The sequence below is a fragment of the Girardinichthys multiradiatus genome, chromosome 6 (assembly GCF_021462225.1).
Source record: "Girardinichthys multiradiatus isolate DD_20200921_A chromosome 6, DD_fGirMul_XY1, whole genome shotgun sequence".
NCBI lineage: Eukaryota > Metazoa > Chordata > Actinopteri > Cyprinodontiformes > Goodeidae > Girardinichthys > Girardinichthys multiradiatus.
In genome coordinates, this window is record NC_061799.1 from 44,747,781 (window position 1) to 44,765,318 (window position 17,538).

At 41.5% G+C, this 17,538-nt stretch overlaps 1 protein-coding gene across 1 annotated transcript; it reads right to left on the reverse strand.

The window, feature by feature from the left end:
• Positions 1-275: 275 nt before the first annotated feature.
• Positions 276-17,007, reverse strand: LOC124870147. Its single transcript, XM_047368672.1, has 6 exons — positions 16,700-17,007; positions 16,244-16,614; positions 5,273-5,534; positions 1,369-1,677; positions 1,168-1,236; positions 276-1,070 (listed from the first exon to the last, which is right to left on the reverse strand). Exons 1-6 carry the CDS (start codon positions 16,740-16,742, stop codon positions 937-939), a joined length of 1,188 nt encoding a protein of 395 aa, XP_047224628.1. The 5' UTR covers positions 16,743-17,007; the 3' UTR covers positions 276-936.
• Between the last annotated feature and the right edge of the window lie 531 nt (positions 17,008-17,538).

Consider the following 17,538-nt stretch of genomic DNA (forward strand, 5'->3'; position numbering starts at 1 on the left):
TTTCAGTTCAGTCGATGCTTGTAACTGTCATCATGTTATTAAAGTGAAAAGCCACAGCTAACGGTGTGGAGGCTGCAGAGCACAAACCCACACAGCTGCAGGAAGGAGGTTTGATTGGCTGTCAGCAGTTTGTTCTGTTCTAATAACCACTGAGAACAGATTCATATCTGCTGCTCTACAAACTCATCATCTGCCCTCCATCTCTGTGGTTTGTTTCTGCTTCCTGGAAACATTGTCTCTGTTTTTATTTAAATGAACATTAAAGGAGTCCAATTAGAGAACCATCATCATTTATTCTCAGTGTTCTCCTAAATCCAACTGACTTATAAAACCAAGTAAAATAAAACATTACATGCTGCAGAAATAACAAGAACATTTAGACCAAATCATAGGATTTGCACCTTAGAAACACAAAAATTACAAAAGAAAGCAAGATAAAGTTTTCTCAAAGAATCTTTTTCTATTTCATAATTTAGTTGCAAAATAAATGTGGTTTCTTTTGGGCAAAACAGCCGACTCTTCTGGGAAAAATCTGTTCAAAACAAAACTTTTGTTAAAGTCAAAACTCTGCTGGAAATGATTCTGATTCTTTAAAAGCAGCTGGTTCTGCTGTTTGTTCAATTTGTTAAGAAAATCTTACTTTATAAATGTGAAGGAGCTCAGAAGTGATGTTTATCTCACATTAAATTAAACATGAATAAATCATTTTCAGTGAGGATTAATAATTAGGTCATTAAATAATACAGTTCAGCAGGGAGCAATTACAAGCTCAGACAAACAATGAAAGGAAATAGATGTTAGAAATGACACTGCATGACAGAAACATGTCATCATCTTTTCTGCAACCAACCACAAAGTTTTAAAGCCGACTAAACTGCAGCAAAACAACGATGAGAGGAAGAAAAGTTGGAGAGAAAACAGTGAGTCAGCAGGTGTTCAGATGGTGGACGGTCCCTTGGTTCTGAGCATCATCAGCAGAGAGAGTCCACAGCAGTACACCAGACTCTTCACTATCAGCACCGTGTAGAGCAGGCAGAGCAGCTTCACCCTGCACTGAGACTGGAAGGACACTGACAGACACACAGAGACACAGAGACCTGAGACATCTAGAAATCCAGGTGATGATGAGCTGAAGATGATCATGTATTTGTCAGCAGGAGATCTTACAGTCAGCTTGCTGCAGAGCTGCCAGGTCTGGTCTCTCTGGAGGACAGGAGGCTGCTGGAGCTGGAAGCTCTGGAACAGAAAAGGAGTCAAATGTTTGGAGTTGCAGTGAGAAATGTCCGTCCTCTGCTCCTCTGCTCTCTTTGACAGCGTCTCCACATGAAGCTGAATCACTGCTGAACACAGTCACCAAGCCTTCATTACCTTGTAGTGTTTGGGCCTCCACTCTGCCTCCCTCATGCTGGACAGAGCAGCTGTATTTAGATGAGCCGTTCTCCTGCCGATGGACCAGTAAGATGGAGGCGGTACGACCCGACTCTCTGAGCTCCAGCTGCTCTCCCTCAGCAGGGGGCAGATCCTCCAGATCACCGTCCTTCTTCTGTCTTTTCCAGGAGATCTGGACCAGAGGAGGAAACATGTCTGAGGCCAGACACAGCAGGGAGCTCTTCCCCTCCAGGTGGGCTCTGGATGCTGCTGGGTACACGCTCACCACGGGCTTCACTACCTTCTCATCTGAAGTTGGACAGCAGCAACAAGCAGCACAGACACACATTGACACAGTCAGCAGCAGCTTCCAGCACTGCACTGCATTCAGTCTGATCCTGGAAACTACATGGACTCTGATCACTAAACTACTCATCAATACAACACAAAGTTACCTGCAGACACTGGATCCACCTTCACATCAAACACTAACTCATGGCAGCTCCACCAGAGGTTATTATTCTGAAGGAACGCTACTCTTACTGGAGAACATTTCTGGTTCCTCTCCCCACCTCCAGTTACTTCACTGAATGAAGAAAACATGTTTGACCCAGAAATGCAGCAGAACCAGACAAACACCTACAGCTGATGTTAAAGTGAGACTTCTTCTCCACAATCTTCATGGTTCTGATGTTGGTTTCTCTCTGCTGGGCCTGCCGGGCCAGATGGAGGTCAGGTGAACATACAGTAAACAGTAGATATCGTCACTGGAGGACCTTTGACCTGTTCTTGGGGTTAACTGTGGTCCAGTAGGTAGACCAGTCATCTGGAAACCTGAGAGTTGTGGGTTTGATTCCAGCTTCCTCATGTCAATGTGCCTCTGAGCAAGGCACTTAACCCCAGGTTGCTACCGATCTGCGTGTCGCTGAATGAATGTGTGAGTTAGTGAGTGTGACTGGGTGAACGTGGTTCTGGTGTAAAGAGCTTTGAGTGGTCGGTATGAGTAGAACAGTTCTATATAAATTCAGTCCATTTACCATTCTAACATATATATACAGTCATATTTAACACATTAGAATCTGGTTCTGATCAGGCCCGTTTGTCAGATTAGAACCTTTAGAAAATAACAACCTTTCAGCAGGTATTAAACATACTTCTCATTAATCCCACATTTCTGTATTAAATGTTTTTATTGGTCTGATGTAATATTCTGATTTTAAATGCTGTGTTTTCATTGGCTGGAAGCAGAAAATCATCATAATTAACAGAAAAAAAGACTTAAAACATCCGTCTGTGTGAAATTAATCTATATAATGTGTTTCACTTAGTGATGGAGTTATTGGAATAAATCAGCTGTTCAATAATATTCTCATTTATTGAATATGACTGGATATTAACTACTGGAAGAACTGGTTTTTAAAAAGCTTCATGTTGTAAAAAATTAGATCAGTTTCTTCTGCCTGAATTTCTTTTCTAATAATGTCATTTATTTTTACTCATTTCTGATTTTATTCTTTAAAATACCAGAAACTACGGAGGCCATAAAGGGACTTTGAAGGGAAAATAAATACATAAAGTTTCATGTTGGCACCAGATACTTTCTACCAATTCATTGTGTGACTCTCAGGATCTTTCAGAGTGTTTCAGGCTGCTGTGTTCATTGAACTGGAAATACGTGACCTAATGGTGCTATATTTCCAGTTTGGGCTGCAGACAAAGACATTGCTGCGTTGCTTGCCAGACGTCACCGTTATGTTGTTTCAGAACCACATTTAAAACTAATCTGAAGCTGGAGAAAGTATTTGGTGCACAGGTGAAATGATCTGCTGCACCAGAACCTTTATTATTTATTTTCCCTTCAATGTCCCTTAATGAGCTCCGTAAGAATCTACACCTAATTATATATTTTAGTTTTCCATCATTTTCACAAATTAAATCAGATGTTCTGATCCAACAGTTACTCAGAACCTCTGAGCTTCAATCATCTGATCATTAATCATCATAAAATGTCAAATTACATTTTAATGTAGTTTTCTATCATTCATATTTATAAACTAACATATTTAACAACAAAGAATATTAAAATAAATTTTTTTCTCGTTGAAGTTTAGATTTTTTTAAATGAATCAAGTTTATAAAAATCTTGAAATAAAATCTGATGAAATTTTTCAATATTTGATTTTTCTGAAGTAATTTTGCTGAAAAGCTGCAGATTTCTGACATTTATCTGATTTAATGAATAAAATAATAAAATGTTTAAAAAGCTCAGTGATAAAATCATATTAATATTTGTTCAAGATAAGCTGGTAAAATATTAAATCTGCATGTCCAACATGTCAATAAAATACTTTTTATTTCTATTTATGTCAGAAACTAAAACGCAGACATTTTATGAATGTTTCACAATTTTTCTCATGTTTGATCTTTTGTTTTATTATTTTTCTGTTTGATTTAATAGAAACAAAGTTTAATAACTTTAACCCACAGCTTTAATAACCTGAGTTGTTTTAATTCATCATAAAATTATTTAACTAAATTATTTATTTCATGTTATATGATTAAAATCTTTTATTTATTTCTCTTTTTATTGAATAGCTTTTCTACATATATATATTTCATTAAACTGGAACTTGATTTTTGTTATTTATATGTATAATATATATATTTATATATTTATTATAATGTTAAAATATTTTTTATTCTGAATAATAATAAACAGAAAATCTTTAATGTGAAAACATCCGTCTCATTGAGTCATTAATAAAGATAAAATATTAATAAAATCCAAATTAAAACACCATCTTCATCATTTCACAGTAAAATATTTCATGGATCAAACATTTTGACTCTAAATCATATTTTTCAAGGTTTTTATGGAACAAGTTTTCTTTATTTGATGGAAATCAGACAGAAAACCAGGCAGAGAAAAGGAAGCTGTGCAGTAAACGGGCCGGGCTCCGAGTTCTGACCCAGAACCGCTGCATCCAGGCCCAACAGTGTGAGAACTTGATGCAGCTGCTCTACCCACTGATCCAACCTGCAGCCACACTGAACACGGGTCAGAACCAGGACGCTAAAACCATTTGATTCATGGCAGGAAAATGTTTCTGTTGCTCGACTCTGAAAACTCAGAAACTTTGGAAGTTTGAACTCATTGAAACATTTTTACATCGTTGCTGATCAGATCACATTTAGGGTTTTATTACCAGGGAAACTTTCCAACCTTTAAAAGTTAAATCTTTGATACATTCAGAGACATTTTTCATCTTTTTCTGTCTAAATTATATTTTCATTTGATGCATTTTCAGCAGATTAAACAGGATTATTAAAATGATCAAATAATAAGTAGTTTGAAATCCTGAAGCAGCAGAAAGTGACTTTAAACACATTTTAATGTCTATAATAAACCAAGTAACGGAAAACAAATGTTTCTTCTTACCTGTTACATACAGTTTGGTTCCAGAACCAATCAAGGGTTGCCCATAGGTACTGCCATCACTCAACCACACAGTGAGAAAGACGGCTACAAAAACCTGTCTGCTGTTTTCTGGTCTTATTATATTCAGTTTTTCACTGTCAGCTACATGAAACACTGAGTTTTAGCAGTTAGTAAATGTATAAAGAATATTTGACAGTAATTAGACGTTTATCAATAATATCAGCAGATATTACAGGGTTAGAGTTACTGAGAGTTTCACATATTATTCTCTAATATTTGTAGAAATATTAAATTTATTTCATAAAGTTGTTGAGAGACTTTTTAACATGTTTTTATAAATGATTGATATTTTCATGATGAATTCTCTACTGATGATAAAAACTAACATGTAAATCCTGAAGCAGCAGAAAGTGACTTTAAACACATTTTAACTTCTACAATCAAACAATAAATGTTGCTTCTTACCTGAAACATACAGTTTGGTTCCAGAACCAAAGATGTGGTACCAGAACCCTCCACACAGTGAGAAAGACTGCTCCAAAACCCAGTCTGCTGTTGAATGGGTCAGCTGAGGTGAACCGGTCCAAATGATGAAGCAGGACCATATTTCAGCTCCATGATGTGTTTCTCTAATGTTCACATCAACATGACTGTCTCTTCTTCTCTTCTCTTTTAGCCACACTAGCAGCATGGTTCTGATGTTGATGTCAGTCAGTGGGTCGGTCCACTACTTTAGTCCACATGGACTGGATCTGGGAGTTAGTTCAGATCTTCATGTTGTCCTCAGGATCAACTGGAATAAAGTTTGCTGCTTCTTCATGATTGGATGCAGATTTAAAAAGTGTCTGAATGAGAAGAAAACAGTCCTGTAATATGAGCTGATGTTCAGGAGATCATACCTGAACTGTCTTGGAGACGTTGCTCTGAGCTCCTGTCTGGATCCTTGGCAGAAACATCAGAAATGTGCTCTGAAGATCCAAAGCAGGTCTGAAGGAAGCTCTGCAGACATCATGTATGAAAGCTCTCATCTCTCCCAGTGTGTCTCCTTGTTTGTTGGGATGTTGTCTTGCTGAAAGTCTTCAGTGTGTTCAGTCTGAGCTGCAGCTGCTGAAATCTCCTGTGATCATGAATGCTGCATGGTGGTCTGTGGTTTCCTGGATGCTGATGGTGTCATGAAGCAGAGTGAGAGCTGCGTCTGAGTTGGGAATGGAAACACATCAGGAGAACAGAGCTGGACTCACAGGAAGGAGAAGGAGCAACACTTGGTCATCAATATTGTCCCATCTGGAGACTGATGTTTGGAGTAGATGGAGAGTGTCTGCAGCTGGAGGACAGAGGTGGAGGTGTTGGAGGACAGAGGTGGACATGTTGGAGGACAGTGGTGGACATGTTGGAGGATGGAAGTGGAGGTGTTGGAGGACAGAGGTGGACATGTTGGAGGACAGTGGTGGACATGTTGGAGGACAGTGGTGGACATGTTGGAGGACAGTGGTGGACATGTTGGAGGATGGAAGTGGAGGTGTTGGAGGACAGAGGTGGACATGTTGGAGGACAGAGGTGGACATGTTGGAGGACAGTGGTGGACATGTTGGAGGACAGTGGTGGACATGTTGGAGGACAGTGGTGGACATGTTGGAGGACAGTGGTGGACATGTTGGAGGATGGAAGTGGAGGTGTTGGAGGACAGAGGTGGACATGTTGGAGGACAGTGGTGGACATGTTGGAGGACAGTGGTGGACATGTTGGAGGACAGAGGTGGAGGTGTTGGAGGACAGAGGTGGACATGTTGGAGGACAGTGGTGGACATGTTGGAGGATGGAAGTGGAGGTGTTGGAGGACAGTGGTGGACATGTTGGAGGATGGAAGTGGAGGTGTTGGAGGACAGTGGTGGACATGTTGGAGGACAGAGGTGAACATGTTGGAGGACAGAGGTGGACATGTTGGAGGACAGAGGTGGACATGATGGAGGACAGAGGTGGACATGTTGGAGGACAGTGGTGGACATGTTGGAGGACAGAGGTGGACATGTTGGAGGTCAGAGGTGGACATGTTGGAGGACAGAGGTGGACATGTTGGAGGACAGAGGTGGACATGTTGGAGGTCAGAGGTGGACATGTTGGAGGACAGAGGTGGACATGTTGGAGGACAGTGGTGGACATGTTGGAGGACAGAGGTGGACATGTTGGAGGACAGTGGTGGACATGTTGGAGGACAGTGGTGGACATGTTGGAGGACAGAGGTGGACATGTTGGAGGACAGAGGTGGACATGTTGGAGGACAGAGGTGGACATGTTGGAGGACAGAGGTGGACATGTTGGAGGTCAGAGGTGGACAAGTTGGAGGACAGAGGTGGACATGTTGGAGGACAGTGGTGGACATGTTGGAGGACAGAGGTGAACATGTTGGAGGACAGTGGTGGACATGTTGGAGGACAGAGGTGGACATGTTGGAGGACAGAGGTGGACATGTTGGAGGACAGAGGTGGACATGTTGGAGGACAGAGGTGGACATGTTGGAGGACAGTGGTGGACATGTTGGAGGACAGTGGTGGACATGTTGGAGGACAGAGGTGGACATGTTGGAGGACAGAGGTGAACATGTTGGAGGACAGTGGTGGACATGTTGGAGGATGGAGGTGGACATGTTGGAGGACAGAGGTGGACATGTTGGAGGACAGAGGTGGACATGTTGGAGGACAGTGGTGGACATGTTGGAGGATGGAGGTGGACATGTTGGAGGACAGAGGTGGACATGTTGGAGGACAGAGGTGAACATGTTGGAGGACAGTGGTGGACATGTTGGAGGACAGAGGTGAACATGTTGGAGGATGGAGGTGGACATGTTGGAGGACAGAGGTGAACATGTTGGAGGACAGTGGTGGACATGTTGGAGGACAGAGGTGAACATGTTGGAGGATGGAGGTGAACATGTTGGAGGACAGTGGTGGACATGTTGGAGGACAGAGGTGGACATGTTGGAGGATGGAGGTGGACATGTTGGAGGACAGAGGTGGACATGTTGGAGGACAGTGGTGGACATGTTGGAGGACAGAGGTGGACATGTTGGAGGACAGAGGTGGACATGTTGGAGGACAGAGGTGAACATGTTGGAGGACAGTGGTGGACATGTTGGAGGACAGAGGTGGAGGTGTTGGAGGACAGCGGTGGACATGTTGGAGGATGGAGGTGAACATGTTGGAGGACAGTGGTGGACATGTTGGAGGACAGAGGTGGACATGTTGGAGGATGGAGGTGGACATGTTGGAGGACAGAGGTGAACATGTTGGAGGACAGAGGTGGACATGTTGGAGGACAGAGGTGGACATGTTGGAGGACAGAGGTGGACATGTTGGAGGACAGAGGTGGACATGTTGGAGGACAGAGGTGGACATGTTGGAGGATGGAGGTGGACATGTTGGAGGACAGAGGTGAACATGTTGGAGGACAGTGGTGGACATGTTGGAGGACAGAGGTGGACATGTTGGAGGATGGAGGTGGACATGTTGGAGGACAGAGGTGGACATGTTGGAGGATGGAGGTGGACATGTTGGAGGACAGAGGTGGACATGTTGGAGGACAGAGGTGAACATGTTGGAGGACAGAGGTGGACATGTTGGAGGATGGAGGTGAACATGTTGGAGGACAGAGGTGAACATGTTGGAGGATGGAGGTGAACATGTTGGAGGACAGAGGTGAACATGTTGGAGGACAGTGGTGAACATGTTGGAGGACAGAGGTGAACATGTTGGAGGATGGAGGTGGACATGTTGGAGGACAGAGGTGGACATGTTGGAGGATGGAGGTGGACATGTTGGAGGACAGAGGTGGACATGTTGGAGGTCAGAGGTGGACATGTTGGAGGACAGAGGTGGACATGTTGGAGGACAGAGGTGGACATGTTGGAGGATGGAGGTGGACATGTTGGAGGACAGAGGTGGACATGTTGGAGGTCAGAGGTGGACATGTTGGAGGACAGAGGTGGACATGTTGGAGGATGGAGGTGAACATGTTGGAGGACAGAGGTGAACATGTTGGAGGATGGAGGTGGACATGTTGGAGGACAGAGGTGGACATGTTGGAGGTCAGAGGTGGACATGTTGGAGGACAGAGGTGGACATGTTGGAGGACAGAGGTGAACATGTTGGAGGACAGAGGTGGACATGTTGGAGGACAGAGGTGAACATGTTGGAGGATGGAGGTGGACATGTTGGAGGACAGAGGTGGACATGTTGGAGGACAGAGGTGGACATGTTGGAGGACAGAGGTGGACATGTTGGAGGACAGAGGTGAACATGTTGGAGGACAGAGGTGGACATGTTGGAGGATGGAGGTGAACATGTTGGAGGACAGAGGTGAACATGTTGGAGGACAGTGGTGAACATGTTGGAGGACAGAGGTGAACATGTTGGAGGATGGAGGTGGACATGTTGGAGGACAGAGGTGGACATGTTGGAGGATGGAGGTGGACATGTTGGAGGACAGAGGTGGACATGTTGGAGGACAGTGGTGGACATGTTGGAGGACAGAGGTGGACATGTTGGAGGACAGTGGTGGACATGTTGGAGGATGGAGGAGTCAGCAGACTCTTACTTCATCCAACCTGTTTTCTTGTGATCTCATGTTTCCAAGCAGGAAGCTGAGCTGGTGGAGATGTTGGTGTTCAGGTCTCCTCACCTCCATTATAAACAGGTTCACTCTCAATAAAGTTGAACATGTCCATCATTTCTCTGTCCACAGCCTTGTCCCCAGTGGTGGTTTTCTAAAGATAATAATCTTGTAATCAAGAACAAATGAAAGGTGTTAACTCGCTGTGGTCGAGACATTTTCTGGTGATCTACCATAAAATCATTCCTTATGATCAGATATTTGCTTGAGGAAAGTTTTTCATTTTATGCTCATAAAGTGACATTTGCTTAAAAATCTTTAGTTTTTCTCTTGTATTCAGTTTATTCCATCAGCATATCTGTGTTTAGACAGATTCTGTCCTTGATGTGGTAACATGATCTGAATATATGTGCACTCTGTGGTTTCTGATGATGTCACGATGGGGAAAACTGTGTGTGCTCTTAGTGCTGAGTCAGTGTGAAACAGATGGAGAACGGGAGAATGAAGTAGAGAGACGCAATGATCACTGATCAACTCCACACACAATTAACAAGTTGTTCCCAGCAGGATTAATTAAGCTAAAAATTTAATTCACTTTGTTTTAATCTCAAGATTATATCCAGTCCTCCTGCATCCATATGATGCAGGATGACAGGATATAATCTTGAGATTATCTTAGTTTAAATTCATGTTTGTTGTTTGTTTGTCTGGTTTCTGCCAGGGTCTCACAATGAAGTGGGAGAAACACAGAAATGTTCTGCTTGGGAAAACTTTATCTTCCTCAGACATCCAAGTTCTATCTAGCTCTAAAACCACATCACCTTTCCTACTACTCTACACTGGTGGCTTTTGCTAAGATGAAGGAGAGTGACTTTGGGTACAGCATCCAAGATGTCCACAAGTTAAGGGAGCTCTAGGCCTGCATACACTATTTTTTGGAGTTATTCGTGTAAAAATGCAAATATTCTAGTCATTTAATGCTCGCCCCGAAAACTTTAACTTCTTTAACTTCAAAAATGAATCTCGGATGTCTACCCAGAAAAGTCCAGGGCATGAGGATGACCATGTTATCGCTGATGCTCCCCCAGCGCCCCCTAGCATGCCGGAGAGTCTTGAAAAGTTGTTTGTAGAAATTTAAAAGATGAACGACACGCTGCAGAGCATTGCAACTGACGTTTCATCAATTAAACAAGCAACAGCATAGCTGAATAACACGGTGACGGTCATGCAGGAGATACACCTGGAAGAGGTGTTGGAGGAGCTGCTGAACAACAAGGAAAGTAATAATAAACAGAACTGTGGAGCTGAGTACAAGTCCTTGAAAATCAAAGCAGGCAAAATAATGTGAGGTTGGTGGGCCTAAAGGAGACCTTTGGTATTAATGGGTCACGGCTTGACTGTGTTCGAGAGATTCTCGCAGAGAAACTGGTGGGGAGTTGGAGATAGAGAGGGTGCACCGGCAACCAGCTCCGATGCCGATCACAGACCAGCCTCCAAGGCCGGTGTTGATCCGTTTTTTGAAGCAATCTGCGAGGGATTAGGTGATCAATGCAGCTAAGGAAAAGCGATGATTTGTCTCGCCTATCTGTTTTCCCGGACATGTCTAGAGAGCTGGCACAGAAGAGGAAAGTGTTCACACCGGTGAAGCTCAAGTTACACCAGCTGGATATTAGATACACACTAGCCTTTCCCGCAGCACTACTCTTCAAATGGAGGGAGCAAAATGTGAGTTGGAAGGCTGTCGAAGCTGCGGAGAAACGTATTAATGAGCAATGATTGGTAGAAACTGTGGGATCAGATAAATGGAGGGAGGTGAGCTTCTGTCTGGATCCAATGTTAGTATGTGTGTTTAGTATTAAAGTGAATGGATTCCTGTGCAGGCCGACGAGAGGACGTTACCACGGGAGTGGTGTTAACCCCACGGATCTTATGTGTTATCATTTTTCTTTTCTTTCAAGTGTTTCTCTTATAAGGATTTCAAAAAATAATATAAAGAAACCTGTGTACTGGAAACATTGGCACACAAGAGGTTTAAGCGCATCACTGTAAAATCCATTGGTGCATCTTACTAAAAGAAGGAAGTTATTCTTACTCAGTTTTGCTAAATAGTTAGAGTAATATATGGCATTGAGTGTAAAGACATAACAATATTCTCTCACAACCCTGTCCTGTCTGACCATTTCTTAATAACTTTTGAGTTCATTATCAGGCGATGCTGTAACAACCTTTAAATAATATGTTCCACTTTTAATTTCCTCATTATCACAGAAAAACACAGTGGAGGGCAATAATTTTGTTTCTGCCCCTTCACAAATTCATTATTTTGTTCATAGTGTTTCTTCATCATTACGTGATGCATTAGACAATGCAGCCCCCTTGAAAAAGAAGGTAATCATTAATAGGAAGCTAGCTCCTTGGTTTAATTCAGATCTACTTTAAAGCACAATGTTAGAAAATTGGAGAGAAAATGGCGCTCTACACATCTAGAGGATTCCTGCTTAATCTGGAAAAATAGCCTACTGTTGTATAAAAAGACACTTCACCAAGCTAGAACAGCTTATTTCTCATCATTAATAGAAGAGAACAAGAATAATCCTAGGTTTCTCTTTAGTACAGTTGCTAAACTTACACAGAGTCATAGCTCTGTTGAGCCATCCATTCCCTTAACTCTTAGCAGTCATGACTTTATGGGATTCTTCTTAAATAAAATTGATTCTATTAAAAAGAAAATCTTTGACATACTCCTGAAGATGATTATTTCATCCTCAGCAAGTGAGACAACATTGGAAATAACTGCAGAACCTGATCTGTGTTTGGACTGTTTTGATCCTGTGAAGCTTCCTGAGTTATCAGAAATATTAGCTTCATCTAAACCTTCAACTTGTATGTTAGACCCAATCCCAACCAAATTATTTAAGGAAGTGTTCCCTCTGATTACCAGCCCCATTTTAGACATGATTAATCTATCTTTAGTAAATGGATCAGAACCACAGGCTTTTAAGTTAGATGTAATTAAACCTTTACTTAAGAAACCCTCACTTGATTGAGATGATTTAATAAATTACAGACCTATATCCAATCTTCCATTCTTATCTAAAATTATTGAGTAAATAGTTGCTAATCAAATGTGTGAACATTTATACAGCAATGACCTGTTTGAAGAGTTTCAGTCAGGTTTCAGAGCTCATCATAGCACTGAAACAGCTCTGCTGAAAGTCACTAATGATATTCTTATGGCCTCAGATAATGGACTTGTGTCTGTTCTGGTTCTGTTAGATCTCAGTGCTGCATTTGATCCAGTTGATCATAATATTCTCTTAGAAAGGCTGGAATATGCTGTAGGGATCAGGGGAACAGTGCTAGGCTGGTTTAAATCTTATCTGTCTGACAGATTCCAGTTTGTTCATGTAAATGATAAATCATCTTTAAACTCCAGGGTTAATTGTGGAGTACCACAGGGTTCAGTACTTGGGCCAATTCTCTTTACTATATATATGCTTCCAATAGGTCAAATTATCAGGCAGCATAGGATAAATGTTCACTGTTACGCTGATGATACTCAGCTTTACTTATCCATAAATCCTGATGAACCCAACCAGTTAGATAGACTACAAGCATGTCTTGAAGATATAAAAACTTGGATGACTTTAAATTTTTTGCTTCTAAATTCAGACAAGAAAGAAGTTGTCGTCTTTGGACCGGAGTCTTTAAAAAAGAAACTGCTTAGTTGATCACTTAACCTGGATGGCAATAAATTGACCTCCGATAATAAAGTAAAAAACCTTGGTGTTAACTTTGACCAGGACATGTCATTTAAATCCTATATTAAACAGGTTTCTAGGATTTCCTTCTTTCATCTCCGGAACATTGCCAAAATAAGAAATATCCTGTCCAGGAGTGACGCTGAAAAACTAGTCCATGCATTTGTTACTTCAAGGCTGGACTATTGTAATTCTTTACTATCAGGATGTCCACAAAATGCAGTTAAAAGCCTTCAGCTGATTCAAAATGCTGCAGCAAGAGTTCTGATGAAAATTAAAAAGAAAGATCATATTTCTCCTATTTTAGCTTCCCTTCATTGGCTCCCTGTTAAATCCAGAATATAATTTAAAATTCTCCTCCTCACATATAAAGCCCTTAATGATCTAGCTCCATCATACATCAGAGATCTGATTGTTCCATATGTTCCTAACAGAGCACTTCGTTCTCAGACTGCAGGTTTACTGGTGGTTCCTAGAGTCTCTAGAAGTAGAATGGGAGGCAGATCCTTTAGTTATCAGGCTCCTCTCCTGTGGAACCAGCTCCCAGTTTTAGTCCGTGAGGCAGACACCCTGTCTACTTTTAAGGCTAGGCTTAAAACTTTCCTTTTTGATAAAGCTTATAGTTAGAGTGGCTTAGGTTATCCTGAGCTATCTTCCTTATTTTTTACCTCCCTGTTGGTTGGAGTAAGGGGGAGTAAGGTTTAGCCTAAACCGGCTCAGTTATGGTTGAGGTGCAAACACACCCTCCATTTCTGCTACCTGTATGAACCCTTCTCTTTACCGATGGTTATAATCAGTCTGACAGAGGGAGGTATCCTAATCCTTGTGGTTTTTAGTATAACAATGACCATCAGTGGGACCCTTTGTGGGGTTCCTTGAGACGACATTGTTGTAAATAAGCGCCGTTTAACTAAATAATCTGAACTGAAACTATCTGTGTAATTATGCTGCTATAGGCTTAGGCTGCTGGAGGACATAATGACCACTTTCACCCTCTTCGCTACATTCTCACACTACTCTCCAATTTTGCATTATTTGCTGTTATTTCAGTTTTTAACTTTGTTCTCTCTATTCTCTTCCTAGAAGCTACACCTGGCCTGGCTCTGTGTCTACCTGTGACACCTTTCTGAAGAGGGGCATCGTCCGAGCTTCTGCTGGCAACAACTTAATGCTCACCTTCTACAGATGATACACTTGGCCCTGTCTTTCAGTGTTTAACCCTTTCTCTCTCCTAGACATGGCTACTGACTGAGCTTCTACTGTGACTAACTCTATGTTCTCTCTTTCAGACTCTAACCTTGAAAACTGGCTCAGAGTTTATCTGTTCTTTCTTTCTAGATGAAACGACTAAAGGAGCTACATCCATTAACATTTACTTTTCCTTCCCATAGAAAGTACTCCTGGATCAGTGCTTCTTTGTTCTTTTTGTGTCTCTGCTCTGTTCTCTCAAACCCCCAGTCGGTCGTGGCAGATGGCCGCTCACACTGAGCCTGGTTCTGGTTCTGCTGGAGGTTTCTTCCTGTTAAAAGGGAGTTTTTCCTCTCCACTGTCGCTACATGCATGCTCAGTATGAGGGATTGCTGCAAAGTCAACACCAGTGACTGTCCACTGTCTCTACATGCTCATCCAGGAGGAGTGAATGCTGCAAGTCACTGACTGGATGCAATCTGCTGGGTTTCCTTAGATAGAAAAACTTTTTATCTAATTTGAATAAATAACTGAATCTGACTGAACTGTTCAATGGTTAGGATTAATCAGAATGTATGAACCTGACTGTTGTGAAGTGCCTTGAGACAACATGTGTTGTGAATTGGCGCTATATAAATAAAACTGAATTGAATTGAATTGAACTTTTATGAATTGTGTTAAGTAGATCCAAACGTTGACAGTGTAAGTAAAAGTGATATAGTAACTCACTTCTAATAAGTACACATATATCTTTATAAAATTTTGAGTTTTGTTGCTTTAAACTATTTAAGTTGTGATCACTGAATTATTTTTATTGTTATTATTATAATCTATATGCACACAGGGGTTGGACAATGAAACTGAAACACCTGGTTTTAGACCACAATAATGTATTAGTATGATGTAGGGCCTCCTTTTGTAGCCAATACAGCATCAATTCATCTTGGGAATGACATATACAAGTCCTGCACAGTGGTCAGAGGGATTTTAAGCCATTCTTCTTGAATGCCTTGAGACAAAAACGTGCTAAGCCTGTCAATGGAGTTAATTGTTAATTATATCTTATCCTGTATGGAGAAATGTACCAAGTTTGCCATGTACCACACCTTTGAAAAGTTCAATAAAAACCTGAGTTCTAAAAATAAAGATGAAGAAGAGGCTGTTTGGGATGTTTTTTCCACCTCAGTAATTTTCTTTTTTGCACAAGACTGACCCCATGTTACCAACCATGAAGATGCTGATGCTTTTATGGAGCTTCTGTTCCTCACCTCCTAGCAGGGTCATAGTCATGTTCATATTAACTGAGCAGCAGCATCTCCTCACCCATCCTTAGCCTGCATAGATGTAGAAAACCTAAAGGTCAACAGTAATGTTATTAAAACACTCCTTCCATGATGCATTTTTCTAAATCTTAATCCAAGTTTTCTTGTTTATTACCCCAGTAAGGGTCAGATCTGAGTTATCTGGTCTGGAATAAAAGCTTAAAGGCCTTATCTCACCTCTCTTCACCTCTTTTCAATGAACCGTCTGTTTTTGGCCTTAAAATAAGATTTTGACACTTGTTGTGTTCAGAGTGATGAGCAGTGTTGATTATCTGCTTCAATGTAGACCAAAAAAGTTCAGTTTTGGTCTCTTCTGACCAGAGCACCTTCTTCTACAAGGTTTCAACAATATCTCTCTAAACAAGAATAAAAAAGTAAGTCATAAAGAAACCATCCCAGAGTTCAGTTTGTCTCTGAGGTAAAAAAGATATTTCACATAAAATCAAGAAATATTATAAATAATTAAATACAAATAATTATCTATGTGAGATGGAGGTGAAATCAGTGAACCTGGGCTGTGGTTTACTGCTCTCTTTCTGTCACTAACACTGTTTGACATCAGTTCATCTGGAGGTTTTTGTTCAGGCTGCAGGGATCATTTCTCACTGTGGTTCCAAACTTATAGCAGCCGCAGTAGTAGAAGGCTGAATGATCGGGTTTAACTGTATTTATCTTCAACTCACAGCCGTTCTGTGTGTTGCTCGCTGAGAAATCATCTTTCTGAGGATGATTGAAGTCGTTATATATGGTAGAATCTCTTGTATCAAATCTAAGTATCACTTTGAATGTTTCTGATTCTTTCTTCTGGTACCAGGTTACATAACCACCATCACACTGATCCGTTCCTCCACAGCTGAAGGAGATGCTCTGACCTTCTCTCCTGGTCATAGTTAAATCATCCTGACTCAGCTGTGTTGCCATGGCAGCCAGCGCTGTACAGATACAGACAGACAGGTGAAGGTCAGTGGGACAGTGTTTGTTCCAGGTGTTGGCTCCTGATTGGCTGGAAACACTCACCTGAACACAGACAGCACAGAGCAGCAGCTGGGAGGAAAAGCATTTTGTGCAGTGGTGTTTCCTCTGGTGAACCTGGGGAGAAGTGGAGCTCTGATGCAGCTGAGGCCAAACAAGGACGAGCTGTGAGATCAGACGAGGACCACGTGGTTTCTAACGGCTCCTCAAAGCTCCCATCAGCCCCTGCTGCCCACAGATAAGACTACTGCTGCTGATTGACAGCTCAGCTCAAGATGCTGGATGGTTTCATCATCTTGATTTAACAATGAAACCACAGCAGGTGGTGAGTTTAGGATCACAGATGGTTATCTGGTTCTCGGCTGGAAATAACAACCTGAAGATGGCGCTGTTGTGCAGAGCTAGATTATACATTAATGACACTGAAATGTTTCTGATTTCAAATCTTTTATGGATTCTTTAAAAGGTTACAGTTTCCAGTCAGATCATCAAGCATACTGGGACAAGTGGGAAAGGATCACAGAGTTCATGCTGTAAATATCTTTAGTCATGAGAGGAAAACTGTTTATCGTTGAATCAGTCATTTTCATTTATCTAAAAACATTTAGTATAAATATTGTTATAAAACACAAAGATTATTTATCTTGTAAATTATTCTCAATAGAAACAATCATGTCTGCACTGGATCATTTACTGCCTCTAAAAACCTGAACAGCTCAGCTGGTTCTAGTGTAACACTGAGAACAACCTGCAGATGTCGCTGTTGCTCCAGAGTCCGTTCAGGGATAGAAGCTTCAGATATTAGAGTTCATGAGTTCAGGAGGTGAAGGTCACAATAAGTAGCTGATTATTTCATGATGACTTCTGTAGTTTAATCAATGATT

Excerpts from the sequence above, each read along its gene's own strand:
- LOC124870147 (XM_047368672.1), bottom strand. The coding sequence starts at position 16,742 with ATGCTTTTCCTCCCAGCTGCTGCTCTGTGCTGTCTGTGTTCAG. Across the intron at positions 16,615-16,699 it reads TCTGTGCTGTCTGTGTTCAG|CGCTGGCTGCCATGGCAACA; the intron begins GTGAGTGTTTCC and ends GTATCTGTACAG. Across the intron at positions 5,535-16,243 it reads ACAAAAACCTCCAGATGAAC|TGGACCGACCCACTGACTGA; the intron begins TGATGTCAAACA and ends GGACTAAAGTAG.